The sequence below is a fragment of the Heteronotia binoei genome, chromosome 16 (genome assembly GCF_032191835.1).
Source record: "Heteronotia binoei isolate CCM8104 ecotype False Entrance Well chromosome 16, APGP_CSIRO_Hbin_v1, whole genome shotgun sequence".
Classification (NCBI taxonomy): domain Eukaryota; kingdom Metazoa; phylum Chordata; class Lepidosauria; order Squamata; family Gekkonidae; genus Heteronotia; species Heteronotia binoei.
The window spans coordinates 39,016,416-39,030,711 of record NC_083238.1 but is presented as its reverse complement, the minus strand read 5'-3'; the positions used below and the strand labels follow the sequence as shown (position 1 = coordinate 39,030,711).

At 45.7% G+C, this 14,296-nt stretch overlaps 1 protein-coding gene across 2 annotated transcripts in view; it reads right to left on the bottom strand.

Annotated features, from left to right (window-relative positions):
* The window catches only part of ITPRID2 (ITPR interacting domain containing 2), a 100,068-nt gene that overhangs the window by 60,612 nt on the left and 25,160 nt on the right, over positions 1 to 14,296 (bottom strand). For both annotated transcript variants that reach the window (XM_060256895.1, XM_060256896.1), the window contains exons 3-8: positions 12,960 to 13,009; positions 12,013 to 12,069; positions 6,499 to 6,538; positions 5,113 to 5,211; positions 3,741 to 3,949; positions 1,482 to 2,188 (exon numbers count right to left, since the gene is read on the bottom strand). In XM_060256895.1, the coding sequence (XP_060112878.1) occupies positions 1,482 to 2,188; positions 3,741 to 3,949; positions 5,113 to 5,211; positions 6,499 to 6,538; positions 12,013 to 12,069; positions 12,960 to 13,009 (1,162 nt within the window). The remainder of the gene's footprint in view (positions 1 to 1,481; positions 2,189 to 3,740; positions 3,950 to 5,112; positions 5,212 to 6,498; positions 6,539 to 12,012; positions 12,070 to 12,959; positions 13,010 to 14,296) is intronic.

The following is a 14,296-nucleotide window of genomic DNA, read 5'->3' as shown; positions in this document are numbered from 1 at the left end:
TGTGAGCTCCAGGAGGATTGGCTACATCAGAGTGTGCATGGCCTAATATACAAAGGAGCTCCTGCTACAAAGAAAGCCATGTGCATGGTGCAAAACTCAAGTATCCGGCACCTCTAATTATCCAGCCACTCCCATTCCTCATGAGCATCCAGTAAGAAAGCTTGTACTATGTTTTCTGAAATAATTCCAGGGCCAGACCACCAGGCCTGCAAGACAGACACAAGAAACTCTAGCAAAAAAAGGTTTATTGGATTTATATCCCGCCCTCCCCCACTGAAGCAGGCTCAAACTGCCCCACTGGGAATTTGAACACAGCTAAAACTTGCCCCTCAATTCTTTACTGAAAGTCTCGTAAATTCTACCAACTGAAAGCTGAAAAGGTCCCCCTGCAGTCTTTGGTTCTGCAGTCCATTACAAGAGAAGAGAATAGATCAGGCTAAATACAGGAGTGACATTGCAACTAACCTCATACACAGCAACAATAGATTAGGACGTTCCTAGCTATCAGACTATAATGCAAGATCACCCAATAAATTAATCAGATGAAAAGAAGCAAAACATATAAATAAGTTACATTTCCAATATCAAAGACTGGTCCTGGTCACTTGCTCAAGAAAGGCTGGTCTTATTACAAAAGAGACTCTGACATCCAGGGGGGTGGGAGGAATTTGTTACTATAAGGTTGCTACTGAGTAAATATCCTCACATTAGTGCCTGTCAAAAGTTGCCACATTGTTGGAACACTTAAGATATGGGGGGGGCAAGAGGGCAAAGTAGTAACTGCTATCTTCTTTAGGCTAAGATGAGATGTGGATAAAATCCTCAATAAACTTTGGTGTGGAAGGAAAGTAGGCTTTAAACGTTTCCGTAAATACAAAGAAACAAATCATCATTCAGTTGGCCTTTTAGGTCTAAGCTCCATTTCCAGCGGTAACTTACACCATGGAGAACATGAGCACTGCAACATGCCTTCCTTTCCACTTAGAAGAAGACGACTGCAGATTTATACCCCACCCTTCCCTCTGAACCAGAGACTCAGAGCAGCTTACAATCTCCTATATCTTCTCCCCCCACAACAGACACCCTGTGAGGTGGGTGGGGCTGAGAGGGCTCTTCGCAGCAGCTGCCCTTTCAAGGACAACTCCAGCAATAGCTATGGCTGACCCCAAGGCCATTCCAGCAGCTGCAAGTGGAGGAGTGGGGAATCAAATCTGGCTCTCCCAGATAAGAGTCTGCACACTTAACCACTACACCAAACTGGCTCTCAATAAATTTATCAGGCGAAAAGAAGCAAAACATATAAAAAAGTTGCATTTCCACTATCAAAGATTGGTCCTGGTCGCCTGCTCAAGAAAGGCTCGTCTACTTATTGCAAAATAGACTCTGACATCTGGGGCGGATCCATTACTATAAGGTTGCTACTGAGTAAATATCCTCCCATTAGTGCCTGCCAAAAATTGCCACATTGTTGGAACACTTACCTCTTCCATCTCAAAGGAATCCTTCTGCTGTAGCATGAGGCTGACAATGGACGGGTTTGCGATTGGAGCACAGGGTTCTTTATCCGGTGGGGACTCGAGAAGCACCGGCAGCTCAGAGCTACCCTCAAGGCCACAAGGGGCTGAGTCTGGTACTTTGTTCTTGAGACCGGTGGAGTCCGTAGCGGAAGCTTGCTCGCTGTGTCCATCTGCACGACCAAAGGAGCTGCTGTTTTGCTGATCTCCGCAAGGCGTGCGGTCCTCCTGCATTCCTTTTGCAACGTTCGCTCCAGAAGGAAGTTCAGAAGCCTGAAGACCGTCCACGGTGCCGGGTTGGTTGCTAGGTGCCTCCTCTTTTACCGTCGCCAGCAAAGAGGTCTTGAAGTGCTTTGGGGTCTTGGGTTCATTTTTAGCATCGGCGTCCTCGAGCGGTCCGTTTTCGGATTTCTCCTTTTCGACCGGTGAAGGCGTTGAACAGCTGCCCGCTTCCCCGGCCTGCTGGTTCCCACAGAGGTTGAGCTTCGATAAGGTCTTCATCAGACGGCTGGCCGTGTTGCTTCGGTTGAGAGGCGGCGGGCTGGCGGCCTCTTTGACGGGAGCTGTCGAGTTCACGCTCCCGATTTTCTGCAACGGGGTGCCAGAGACTTGCGAGTATAAGGAAGAGAACGCATTGGCCACCGTAGTGAGCACTTCAATCTGACGAAAGCGACCTGGCAGAGGGGCAAAAGAGATGACACACAGAACAATGGATGGCATTGTCAGACTCAGCCGTGAAGCTACAAACGGCTTGGAACGTGCCAAAGTAAAAGAGCAAGCACACAAAGGACGAGCGGAGTTTCTCACACAGAGATAACTTGGCTAAAATCACATTCACAGATTCAAGTTTCCGACCTCTGGTTACATCGTAAGTTTTGACTTTGAAGGAAAAGAGTTCTCATATTCTAAGAAAAGCTGTGTTCTCAAGCTTATGTGCCAGACATGATTTCAGAAGAAGAAAAATTGCAGATTTATACCCTGCTCTTCTCTCTGAATCAGAGACTCAGAGCGGCTTACAATCTCCTTTATCTTCTTCCCCTGCAACAGACACCCCGTGAGGTGGGTGGGGCTGAAAGAGCTCTGATAGAAGCTGCCCTTTCAAAGGACAGCTCTGCAAGAGCTATGGCTGACCCCAAGGCCATTCCAGCAGATGCAGGTGGAGGAGTGGGGAATCAAATTCGGTTCTCCTGGATAAGAGTCTGCACACTTAACCACTACACCAAACTGGCTCTTGTACCTTCATACCTTTTCTCCTCTTTAGATCACTGTTACAGTCAACACTCACACACACTAAACTCCACTGGTGCTCAGGAACCACCTTTTGAGAGAAAGTATACATTGACCTGGACATCCCAGTGGCATCAGATCTCAGAAGCTAAGCAGCTTCAGCCCTGGCTACTATTTGGATGGCAGACCTCCAAGGAATACCAGGGTCATGACGCAGAGGCAGGCAATGGCAAACCACCTTCAAATGTCTCTTGTCTTGAAAACCCTACAGCAGGGGTGTCGAACTCATTGACCTTGTTGGGCCAAACCATGTCAGGCTGGGCCATGTGTGTACCTATTTAGAATTAGGTAGCAGAAATATAAACTTCATATTTTCCAAATGCATTCTGTGTCTTCTACCATCTTCTTGGCATTTTAATCGATGAGGTCAGAATGTTCAAGTTAAGAAAATGATACCACGTGCAATGTTCTCTCTAAGTTGCAGAGCCTTTGGAGCAAAAATTCTACTTTGTGAGCTGCTGGCATTAAAGTTGTGAGCTACTGCACAAATAAGTGTGCTCTGGGGTCATCCTTCCCGAGCTAAGACAAAAATGCATGAGCCAGAGGCTAAAAATCTGTGAGCCAGTTCACACTAACTCAGCTTAGAGGGAACACTGCTCACAATGTAGAATTTTTACTCACAAGACTCTGTAGCTTAGAGAGAACATTGCCGATGTGGTATAGTGGTTAAAATGCCACACTACAATTTGGGGGACCTGGGTTCAAATCCTCATTTTGCCACTGAAGCTCACTGGCGACCTTGGGCCAGCCACACACACTCAGCCTAACCTACCTCACTGGGTTGCTGGGAGGATAAAAAGGAGGCGAGGAGAACAACGTAAACTGTTTTGGGACCCCACCAGGGAGAATGGCAGGATATTAATAAAGTCAAAAAAACAGATAACCCTCTGAAGCGACATAGCTCTTCCTTGCGCTTTAACTGAACAGAGTATAACTTACTTGTCAAAGCAAAATTTGGATTTTCTACTTCCATGCGTTGCAGCTGGGCATTCAGAAACACTTTGATATCGATTCCTCTGGCAAACGATGCCGAGTTGAAAAACCGTGATGGGATTTTAGAAGCAATATCTGGTTCATCGCGGCCAAACCCGAGATTGTAGAGAACCTCTTCTGGATCCTCCTCGTACAGTTCTAGTAGTTCAGACACACTAGATGGAAACACAAAAGAATTGTACTTCTCTCCCTCAAGGAAACAACTCCTTGAGTATGGATAGCTATGAATAAGATATACAACCCACGTCTTTGGATTTAAGATTTAAGCTCACCAGCACTTAAATCTTGGATCCTTCTGAGTTCATCTCCAAGTCTCCGTTTTTGGAGTTCAAGACTTGCTTGTTTAGATGCAACTTCTATCCAGGACGACCCTGGCACTAGGCAAACTAGGTGACTGCCTAGGGCACCGGCCTTCTGAGGGCACCAAATTGGGTTCCCTCCATGTGACTTGGTGATGTTGTCAATGTGGAGGTGGGGGAATGCCAAAAGTTAGCCTTGCCTGGGATGCCAGACAGTCTAGGGACAGCCTTGCTTCTATCAAAGCAGGATTTATTTTCAAGGAAAGCTGTTTAAGACCAGGATGCAGTACCACAACTTACTTCCCACTTAAGAGTTTCAGACTGAAGCCCCATGGATTTTAAGGGGGCAAATGTCTATGCTAATTCCACGCTCGCTACTGCCTTTGGCCAGTGGATGCAAACAGCATCACGTGTGAAGCTGCCTTGTAATTCTGTAATTTTTTTAAAATATGCACCAAGAAACATGAGACATGAAACATGAACATCAGGGGAGGGAGGGAGGGAGGGAGGAAGGAAGGGAGGAAGGGAGGAAGGGAGGAAGGGAGGAAGGGAGGAAGGGAGGAAGGGAGGAAGGGAGGAAGGAAGGAAGGAAGGAAGGAAGGAAGGAAGGAAGGAAGGAAGGAAGGAAGGAAGGAAGGAAGGAAGGAAGGAAGGAAGGAAGGAAGGAAGGAAGGAAGGAAGGAAGATAGATGGGGGATGGAGCAGGGAGTGAGAGGTGGAAAGAAAGCAATTTTAACTTTAACCGGCTAGCTTGGCTTCCAGAAGTGATTCAAAGAGACAAATGCCTTCTCCAAGCCAGCTGTGAAGTAGCCCCACTTGGCCACGCCCATTTCCTAAAAACACTTGGCAGGCATCAGAAGGTGTCAGTGGGTGCCATGGGGCACCATGTTGGGGACTCCTGTCATGATTCTTCTCAGCGTGGCCTGCTCTACGACTTAGAGAGAAAGAGAACAGTCCAGCTATATCACACCAGTTCCACTGACCTATTAACACATCCAGAATGTTGATTCTTTGCTTACCTTGAAACGGTTGCACTGCTTTTCCCAGAGCCAGTAGAATTCATGCTTCGGCCCTTCTGATGAAACTGAAGCCTCTTGTCCTTCGCCAACACGCCGTTACTGATCATGCAAATAGTAATAAGGCAGTAAGTTTCCTTTCTTCTAATCTAAGGGATTCAACATTACATAATTTCTCTTTTCTTAAAGCCACTTTGAGTTCATCATTGTCAAGTGGGGGGAGAAACACTTTTGACTGAAACGTGCCCTTGGAATCCTCCATCCATCCACGTACAATGAAGCAGGAGGCCTCCAAAACCCACTTTTCTTTAGCATCTTTTCCCTTCTGGTATTCTGTCTGCCCGGAAGCCATCTGTGGGTATTTTCTTCATTTTCAGGAAACTGCCCAACCATCTTCACTGATTCAGTCAATGCGGAAAGTACTCTGGTCTTTATTTTTGGCCCTGTTCCTTCCAGGGTTTGATTTCAGTGGTTCAAGCCTCAGGCCACAAATGGAACGCTCTCAACCACCTCCAGTAAGTCACATGAAAGTGGCAGGGAGGGCCCCCTCATAACACAGCCTTGGCTCCTAAACCTCACCCTCACCAGCACACCCAGCTGCCAGACCACAGCAGCAGCAGCATAAGAAGAGCTGGATTTATATCCTGACCTTCAAGATTCTCAGAGACGCTTAAAATCTCCTTCCCTTCCCCACAACAGACACCCTGTGAGGTAGCTGGGGCTGAGAGAGCTCTGAGAGAACTGCTCTTGAAAGAACAACTCTGAGAGAACTGTGGCTGGCCCAAAGTCACTCAGCTGGCTGCATGTGAAGGAGTGGGGAATCAAACCCGGCTTTCCAAATTAGAGTTTCCCACTCTTAACCACTATTCCAAACTGGCTCTGAACACACAGAGAGACCCATACCGAAAGTCAATGCGGGAGCCCCAGTTTCAAACAGCCATTTTGCTGTGAAGCTTGTTGGGTTACCCTGAGCCAGTCACTTTTGGACAGTCTCACTTAATTTCCTGTGAGGACAAAATTACTTCATTTCCTATGAAGACAAAACTGAGGAAGAGAACCTTCTACAATGCCCTGGACTCCTTAGAGAAAAGGCAAGATGAAAATGTACTTGAACAAAAACAAACACCAATGCTAATGGAGGCCTACATGTCTGTGGGGAATCTGGATGATTTTGAGTTTAAGTCTTTTAACTACTTTGAGCTCAAGTCCTTTAAAAGCTTTTTAAAAATATTTTAGAAACCTTTTCAGTTTTCTTGGACATTTCTAAAACAGCTTCTTCCCCCCTCAATTTGTCTACACGAAAGCTCCCAATAACAACATATTTAGAGAAATTAATGTTTCACAGAGAATGCCAGCCATTATTCCCAAACCAGAAATGAGATTATTTACCAGATTTCCATTTGTTCACCACCTTGGTGCAGCTGATTAGCTGAAAAGGGAAACAATACGTATAAATTTCCTGCCTGGGAATATAAATAACTGTGAACAAATAGCAACTACTTGATCCAATAATAAACAGGGCAGTTCCTTCCAGCTCGAGCTCTGGTGCTACAAACTTTTGTGGGACATGCAGCCAACTTCATACATATTAAAGTAAGCTTTTTCTAGGGTGAAGATGAGGAACACTGATGTCCAAAGAGAAAGAGTCAGGTGTCATGATCAAGAGACTGTCCTCCCCAGGGGAGGAATTCTCGCAAGAGCTCCTTTGCATACTAGGCCACACCTCTCTGGTGTAGCCAATCCTCCAAGAGCTTACAAAAAAGAGCCTTGTAAGCTCTTGAAGGACTGGCTACATCATGGGTGTGTGGCCTAATATGCAAAGGAGCTCCTGCTAGAATTCCCCCCCTGGTCCTCCCACAATTCTGTTAAAAGACAATCCCCACATCCCTTATCTGAGCAACTGGAATGAACAACGCCAGGGACAAATGTAGTGCTGAGCTTATCTCTACCAAGGATGAAAGTGGCTCCGCACAACAACCACTTGTACAGTTTAAGTTTACCCTATACAGCTATTTTAGTTATTTTAGTTACTTTAGATTACTATTTTACTACTACTACTTTAGTTACTATTTTAGTTACTTTAGGTTTCTATCCCACCCTCTCTGTGAACAGACTCAAGACAGCTAACGATCAACCAGAAGTAACGGTATTAAATTACAGTATTAAAAACAACAGACTTGACGATATTAAAATTAAAACAACATTGCGGTGCTGCTCAGAAAACCTAAATAGGCGGGATCACAACCTTCTTCAGCAGGCAGTTTCGTTCGTATTGGTTTCATAATTTCTTTTATCTGACAGTGGTCCGTATGATGGTCCCAGTTCCTCATAGATGCTGCTGCTCAGCCTATATTAAAGTGGCAGTCCTCTCCCATTTAGCTATTATAGGCCAGTCGAGATAATTCTGTTTTGCAGGCCCTGTGGAATTGTGAAGATTGTGAGGCCCGAATTGTGAGGCCCGAAGAACCATTTGAGGTAGGGCATACACAACTATCTTTTCAAAAACATGATGCAACATGGTATTCTTGCTATTCATGGGACGTGTACTCATTGTCACTTCCTGTTATGGTCTCTTCTCAAACAGGGCCTTCGGAGAAACCCGTAAAATGTAGCCTGACCAGGATTGATACATATCCAGGATTAGGTCATGATTAGAGACCTCTTCTTGTTGGAATTAGCAAGTTTGCAACACTTCAGTAATTATAGAGTTAACTTTGTTAGTCAACAGGAAGTTTGACTAACATGTGTTTGTGTAATCTATCTGTTAGCTAAAGAGAAAGCTCACTAACGTCTGTAGGAGGTTTTAGTTAAATCACCTGGAATGGAGTGTTGTGATTGGAAATCAATGCAATGGCTATTCTGCATTTTATGGTCCTCTTCCTCCCTTTGTCTAAGTTTGGAGAAGAGAAGCCATTCCTAGTTTTGTTCTCTAAATGTAAAGATGTAGAAGTTAATGTCTGTTATTTTCTTCTCAGATTTACCTTTCCCTTGTAGTTTTAAGTAAAGCAATCGTAATCTTTTAAACCCACACGTGTTCTCTGCATATTCTTTGCTGTGCTGCTAATTTCAAACTCTGCTAAATAATATTTTTTTCCTCTAAGAATATCCAACACTTTTTAAGGAAGCCTTGAACCCAGCTGAAGATATAACTGGCCCGAGGCAGTCCAAGAGTAGTTGGACACACACAGAGGCACAAGTCCTTGGGTGTGAACCAAAGGGCTCTCTCGGCCCTTAGCCTGTTGCTCAGCACCTTAAACAAACCGGACCGTTAGATTCAAGAGCAGCCCGAGTTACAGCAGGTTGTTATAACTGGTTATGTTCTGTTTATTTGTGAATGTTGTTAAGCCGTTCTGGTTACCCAAAGTGAGAAAAGCGGTGAATTAAGATATTAATTAAGTGATAGAGCAACAAGGAGCAAAAAAGATGTACTAAGTTCATCACTACCAACAATATAAGTCATGCTATTCTTCAAGGGTCTGTAAAAGTAAACCATCTATAACCAGACTTCTTAGTGTACAGGTCCGACTCCACGACAGGAAACGTATATTGACTATTCCAGAAGCCACTGGCTTAAAACAGTAATTTAGAAAGCAGGTCTTCTAAGCGAGTCTTGGCAGACTTCAAGACAAGCCATAAATTCCTCTCCAGATGCTGGCTTTACATTTAATCCTAGTCAACCAGACTCCTTTGTGAATGCCGCTTCAACACATATTTATTTCACAGTCGAGTCACTTTTACTGTATTTAACCATGGGCTATTACAAGACACCAACTGCACCTGGTAATGGGAAAGATTAACAAAACACATTTCACAATAAAGCACACCACCTATACACACCCACGCAGACTGCAAACTGTCTCAATCATGGCCTGATTTTTTTCACACTATCTGTGCCAAAAGAGCTGCTCTTGAGATGCACCCTGATAAAAGATGGCAAATAATACCTGCTGCAGACCAATCTTTACAAAAAGATAGAGGAGTGGTCAAAATCCCAATCCTTTCATACAACGGGCAATATAACATTATAAGGGCGATCACACACACTAAATAATGCTCTTTCAATCCACCTTCAATGCATTTTCCAACTGGATTTTACCGTATGAACTGGCAAAATCCAGTTGGAAAGTGGATTGAAAATGCATTATTTAGGTTTATTTTCTTTCCTTTGGTATATTTGCATTAGTGTGTGTGTCTGCACATGGAATTCACAGCAACTTCTGGTGACTGATCTGTACTGGGGGGCCTGGAAGCTATTCAGAGAAGTGGCTGAATAAAGCCTGCCCTCCCAGCTTTGGTATTTCAAGGAGGTCTCCCATCCAAGTACTTGACAGGGTCAAACCTGCTTCGCTCCCAAGATCTAATGAGATCGGGCTTGCCTGACCTATCCAGATCAGGGCTGTAACAGGTTGTTTTCCCCTGGCATAGCTTTCGTGCCAGCATAGAGCGTTTGGTTATTGCTGGCTTAAGCAAAAGCAGGTGTAGCCAGAGATGGTTACAGCAGGTAGTGGAGCAGCAAGAAGACAGTCACAGAGTCACATACCTGGAAGGGACCTCCAAGGTTATCTAGCCCAACCTCCTGCACGATGTAGAAAATTCACAAATACCTTCCCAACACACACCCAGTGACAGCTTCTCCATACCCAGAAGGTGGCAAAACAGGAAGAAGAGGAGGGGGAGGAGGGGGAGGAAGAGAAGAGGAGGAAAAGGAGGAGGAGAAGGAGGAGGAGGAAAAGGAGAAGAAGGAGGAAGAGGAAAAGGAGGAGGAGGAGAATTGCTGCCTGGTCCCTGCTTCAATTCTCAGTTTAACCATGAACTTTTTCATACATTGGCTGTATTGGCTGGTCTTACTGGACTCTAAAGAGAATTTCAGGCAGGCAGTCACATTGGTCTGCAGCAGAGGAGCTAGACTGGATTCCTGTAGCGCTTTAGAAAACAAGATTTTCAGGGTAGAAGCTTTTGAAAGTCAAAGCTCCCTTGTCAGATCTGACAAAACCTTATACTCCCAAAATCTTATTGAAGCAAAGAGAGGAGACATAAACATTATCTTCACCTTTATGTCCCAGCTTTCCTTCACGGATGCCAAAGTGGCATATATAGCGTTGCCCAGAGGTCTCTCAACCAGGCACTGAGAAGCAGACCCAACATAACTTAGCTTCAGCAGTACTGCTAAATCCTGTGCCTTCAGAATCTTCTGTCATGACTGTGTACCCCCAAATAAAGCTCACTGTCAACGGAGCGATGCTTAATACTCTGGTAGAGCAATGTGCCTCCACTGCTCATCTTCCCAGAGGTGTGAAAAGCAGGAAACCTGTTTTCTCTAGCGGCTCCTACTATACTATTTAATTAAAAGATTTAATAGGACTCTGGCATGCCTTGTGGCAGGTAAAGCATGTTCCAATGCGGTAGGAGCCACTGGATGAAAGCTGACTTCCCGGCAGCTGTTCACATCTGCGGAGTGAGAAATTAAGGTTTGGTAGTTGGCGCAGGGTGGTAAGCTGCAGTACTGCAGTCCAAGTTCTGCTCACAACCTGAGTTTGATCCTGGGTTCAGGCAGCCAGCTCAAGGTTGACTCAGCCTTCCATCCTTCCAAGGTTGGTAAAATGAGTATCCAGCTTGCTGGGGGTTAAGGTGTAGATGACTAGGGAAGGCAATGGCAAACCACCCCATACCTCCAAGTCTTCCAAGAAAACATCAGGATGTGACATCACCCCATGGGTCAGTAACAACTTGGTGCTTGCACAGGGGACTACCTTTACCTTTTAGGTGGCTTGAGTTGAGGATGGAGCTGTGGCTCCCTGCTACGGCATCTGCTTTGCCTCCAGGAAACCCCAGGTTCAATCCCTCACATCTCTAGTTAAAAGGATTAGCTAGCTGACAATGTGCAAGACCCTGGAAAAGTCACTACTCTGGGGGAGAGGCTATGGCTCAGGGGCACAATGTATGCAGAAAGCCCAGTATCTTGCTGCTAAAATCCTTGTACAGCAGGTGATGTGAAAGACTTCAGCCTGAGACTCTACACTCACTGCCACTCCAGGGAGACAAGACTGATCTGGGTAGTCCAATAGCCTGAATTATGAGTAGAATTCTAGCAGGAGCTCCTTTGCATATTAGACCGCACCCTCCTGATGTAGCCAATCCTCCTGGAGCTTACAAGGCTCTTTTTTGTAAGCTCTTGGAGGATTGGCTACATCGGGGGGGGGGGGTGGCCTAATATGCAAAGGAGCTCCTGCTAGAATTCCATCCCTGGCCAGAATCAGTATTAAGAGCAGCTTCATGCATTCACATAACAAGGTAGTTTGGACGTTACATGCTTTTTATTAGCCTGTAGGGCTGCCGTGGCATGTTTGTGGCCCACCAAGAACAACGCTTAATCCCCGAAGTGAGAGATGCCAGGGCTCAAGGCTGGCATTTCTCATTCTCATACCATCGGCTTGAAATCCTGGACATGTGGAGGCTGGCCACGGTTGCTTTTAGAACAAAGAGAAGGGACTCCGCACCTGCTCAAAAGTGCTCTCTTACTTCACATATTCCATGGCTGATTCCCCTAGCAACAAAGCCCATTCCAAAGCAAAGCTCTCTTTCATATTAAGCCCCAGACAGAACTGTTTCAACTGTTTTTATAATATAACTGATTTCTTTAAAAAAAAAAAAAAAAAAAAAACCTCTTTTTCCATGTAGAAACACGATCCAGTCTTTTCTCCAAAAACACAACAAAGAAGTATGCCTTTCCGAGCCACCCTGCAATTAACACCAAAATCTCATTTCGAACTCTGAGCTTTGCTTCCCCCCTGGGACCCCCTTTATCAGCCACTAAAGCCCCATAAGTGTAAGAACAGAGGCTTCTTGCATTTGACATTAGGCAGATTCTGACTAGATGAACAATCACGTTGGTGCCACACCCACCTTCAGCTCCCAGGGATAAGTCATCTTCAAAACTTCCTCCATTTCTCACCAGCATGCCTTTGAAAAGATAGGGGGGGAGGGGGAGAGAGAGAGAGAAAGAGATGTAAAATTCAGCAAGTTCAGTGTCAAGCCCCAATGCCTGCATCTCAGCAATCAGGACTGCAAACTGAAAAAACCCCAATCCCCAAATTCAACAGGTTTTGTAACAACTATTTCAACAATGCTTCATTTCCCATTTCTTTTTGGGCTGGAAACCCAATTAGCTCTTGTCAGTGCCCTCCAAAGAACCTCAAGCGGACAAATACTGCTATTCAGAATGCAGATCTTAAAAGACAGAGGAAGGAACGCAGGGGACCTCCACAGCAGTTCTTTCAAAGCCTTCCAAGACAGGGAAAACTGCCTTCTCCCCAATCATGAACAGAGGTTGCACTGCACTGCATATAACAAAAGACCACATCTGAAGACACACTTCAGGAACCTTACCGGAGATCTCAGAACCTGAAGACATCCGGGATCAGACATCCCCTCTCATCTTCGTGCATTGGGAAAGAAAAAGGCGCTCAGCGACTCCGAGGGCTTTTTCTACTCCTTGTCACTACCTGCAGATTCTTGTTGTACTTTGAACTTTTGCGTTCTGGTTGGTGCAGGTGGTAACTTCTTGGGCGTGGCAAGTGCAGTCAGAGCAAGCCAAGGAAGACTCGTACCAAAAAAGCTGACCTACTTCTCCGTGTTGCACTTGACAAATTTCTCTCTCATGCCCCACACAACCTTGCTTCTTTCCCTGAACGACTAAGATCCCCTATATAACCTTTTCAAAGGAAACAAGGTGCCCGTAGCTACTTCCACCTGCAACTTCCACCAGCAGCCTATTTAACCATGTTTGCACTATTATTTCCTCCAGGGAGAGGGAGGGAGAGCAGAAAACTGCTTAACCATCAGATTCTTACCCTTTAAAGTGAGGCTGCTCTGCTCATCCAAAGAGGCTCCCAGTGGCGTTCTGAAACCAAGGAAAAGATTAAAAGAAACTTACGACTGTCCAGAAAAGTTGCATCTTCACATCCTTCCTTAAAGTGGCACAATGTCATATCTACTGTGCCCACTCTTCCCAAACACACACACACATGGGAGAAGTGGGGAAACAATCCATAAAGCAACTTCTGACAAAGCCAAGACCCCAATGGTGGGAGGAGGAGGAGGAGGAGGAAGAAAAAGTGAAACAAAGAAAAAAGGAAAAGGAGAAAAAAGAAAAAGGAGAAGGAGAAGGAAAAGGAGGAGAAAAAGGAGGAGAAGGAGAGCAGCCAGTAGCTAGGGGCCACAGGGACAGGGGGCTGTGGGGGTGAGAACAGGAAGCTGGAAAAGCCAGGAACTGCCCCTCTCGCTCCCGTGCAGTTTAAATCACACAGCAGGGGCATGCAGGAGTGGCTGAGGGTGGGCCCTTTAAATCATGCAGGAGGCTGGCAACTGCTCCTGCTGTCCCTGCTCGATGGGGCCTTTAAATAGCAAGGGAGGGGCAGTGGCTGCTCTTGGCAGCCCTGGGATGGTGGGAGAGGCCCCCCAAACTGTCAGGGAACTGGGCCCCGTGGGCCCCTGGTTACCTACGGGCCCAAAGAGGCACATTAATCAGCATATACCAGCTTCCAGACCAGCAGCCTGAGTCTATGCAGGAAGTAAGTTTGGAGAAATGGAGGCATGCATGCTATACAGAGGAAGGCAGTGGCAAACCACTTCTGTTAGTCTCTTGCCCTGAATACCCATGGGTCGGCTGTGACTTGATGGCGCTTCACACACACCCCACACAGACAGGAATGCAACACGTGAAAAAACAAGAGTGTCTCACAAGCAATGAATTAATCCTTTTTTTAAAAAAAGATAATAGCCTTAGTCCACTATCCTCTTTACTATGAATTCATACATTTTAAAAATCCCTGCAGCCTTATATTTCACTGGCGTTCTTTTTATATGCTGTGCATTTCTTATCCACTTCTCCATCCCTGCTTTCTAAAACACTGACATGCGCACGCACCACATGCTAAGGGGGGAAAACAACAACACAGCTAGGGTTGGCACTAAACTGGCCATTGCCACCAATTGTCCCTTCTTGCTGCAGACCCCCATAATGTCATTCCCCAGGGTCTCCTTGCCCCAAAGGACTGCAGTGAGAGGGGCAGGGCTTTTTTTGTAGCAGGAACGCCTCTGCATATTAGGCCACACCCCCTGATGTAGCCAATTCTCTCGGGAGCTTATCGTAGGCCCTGTACTAAGAGCCCTGTAAGCTCTTGGAGGA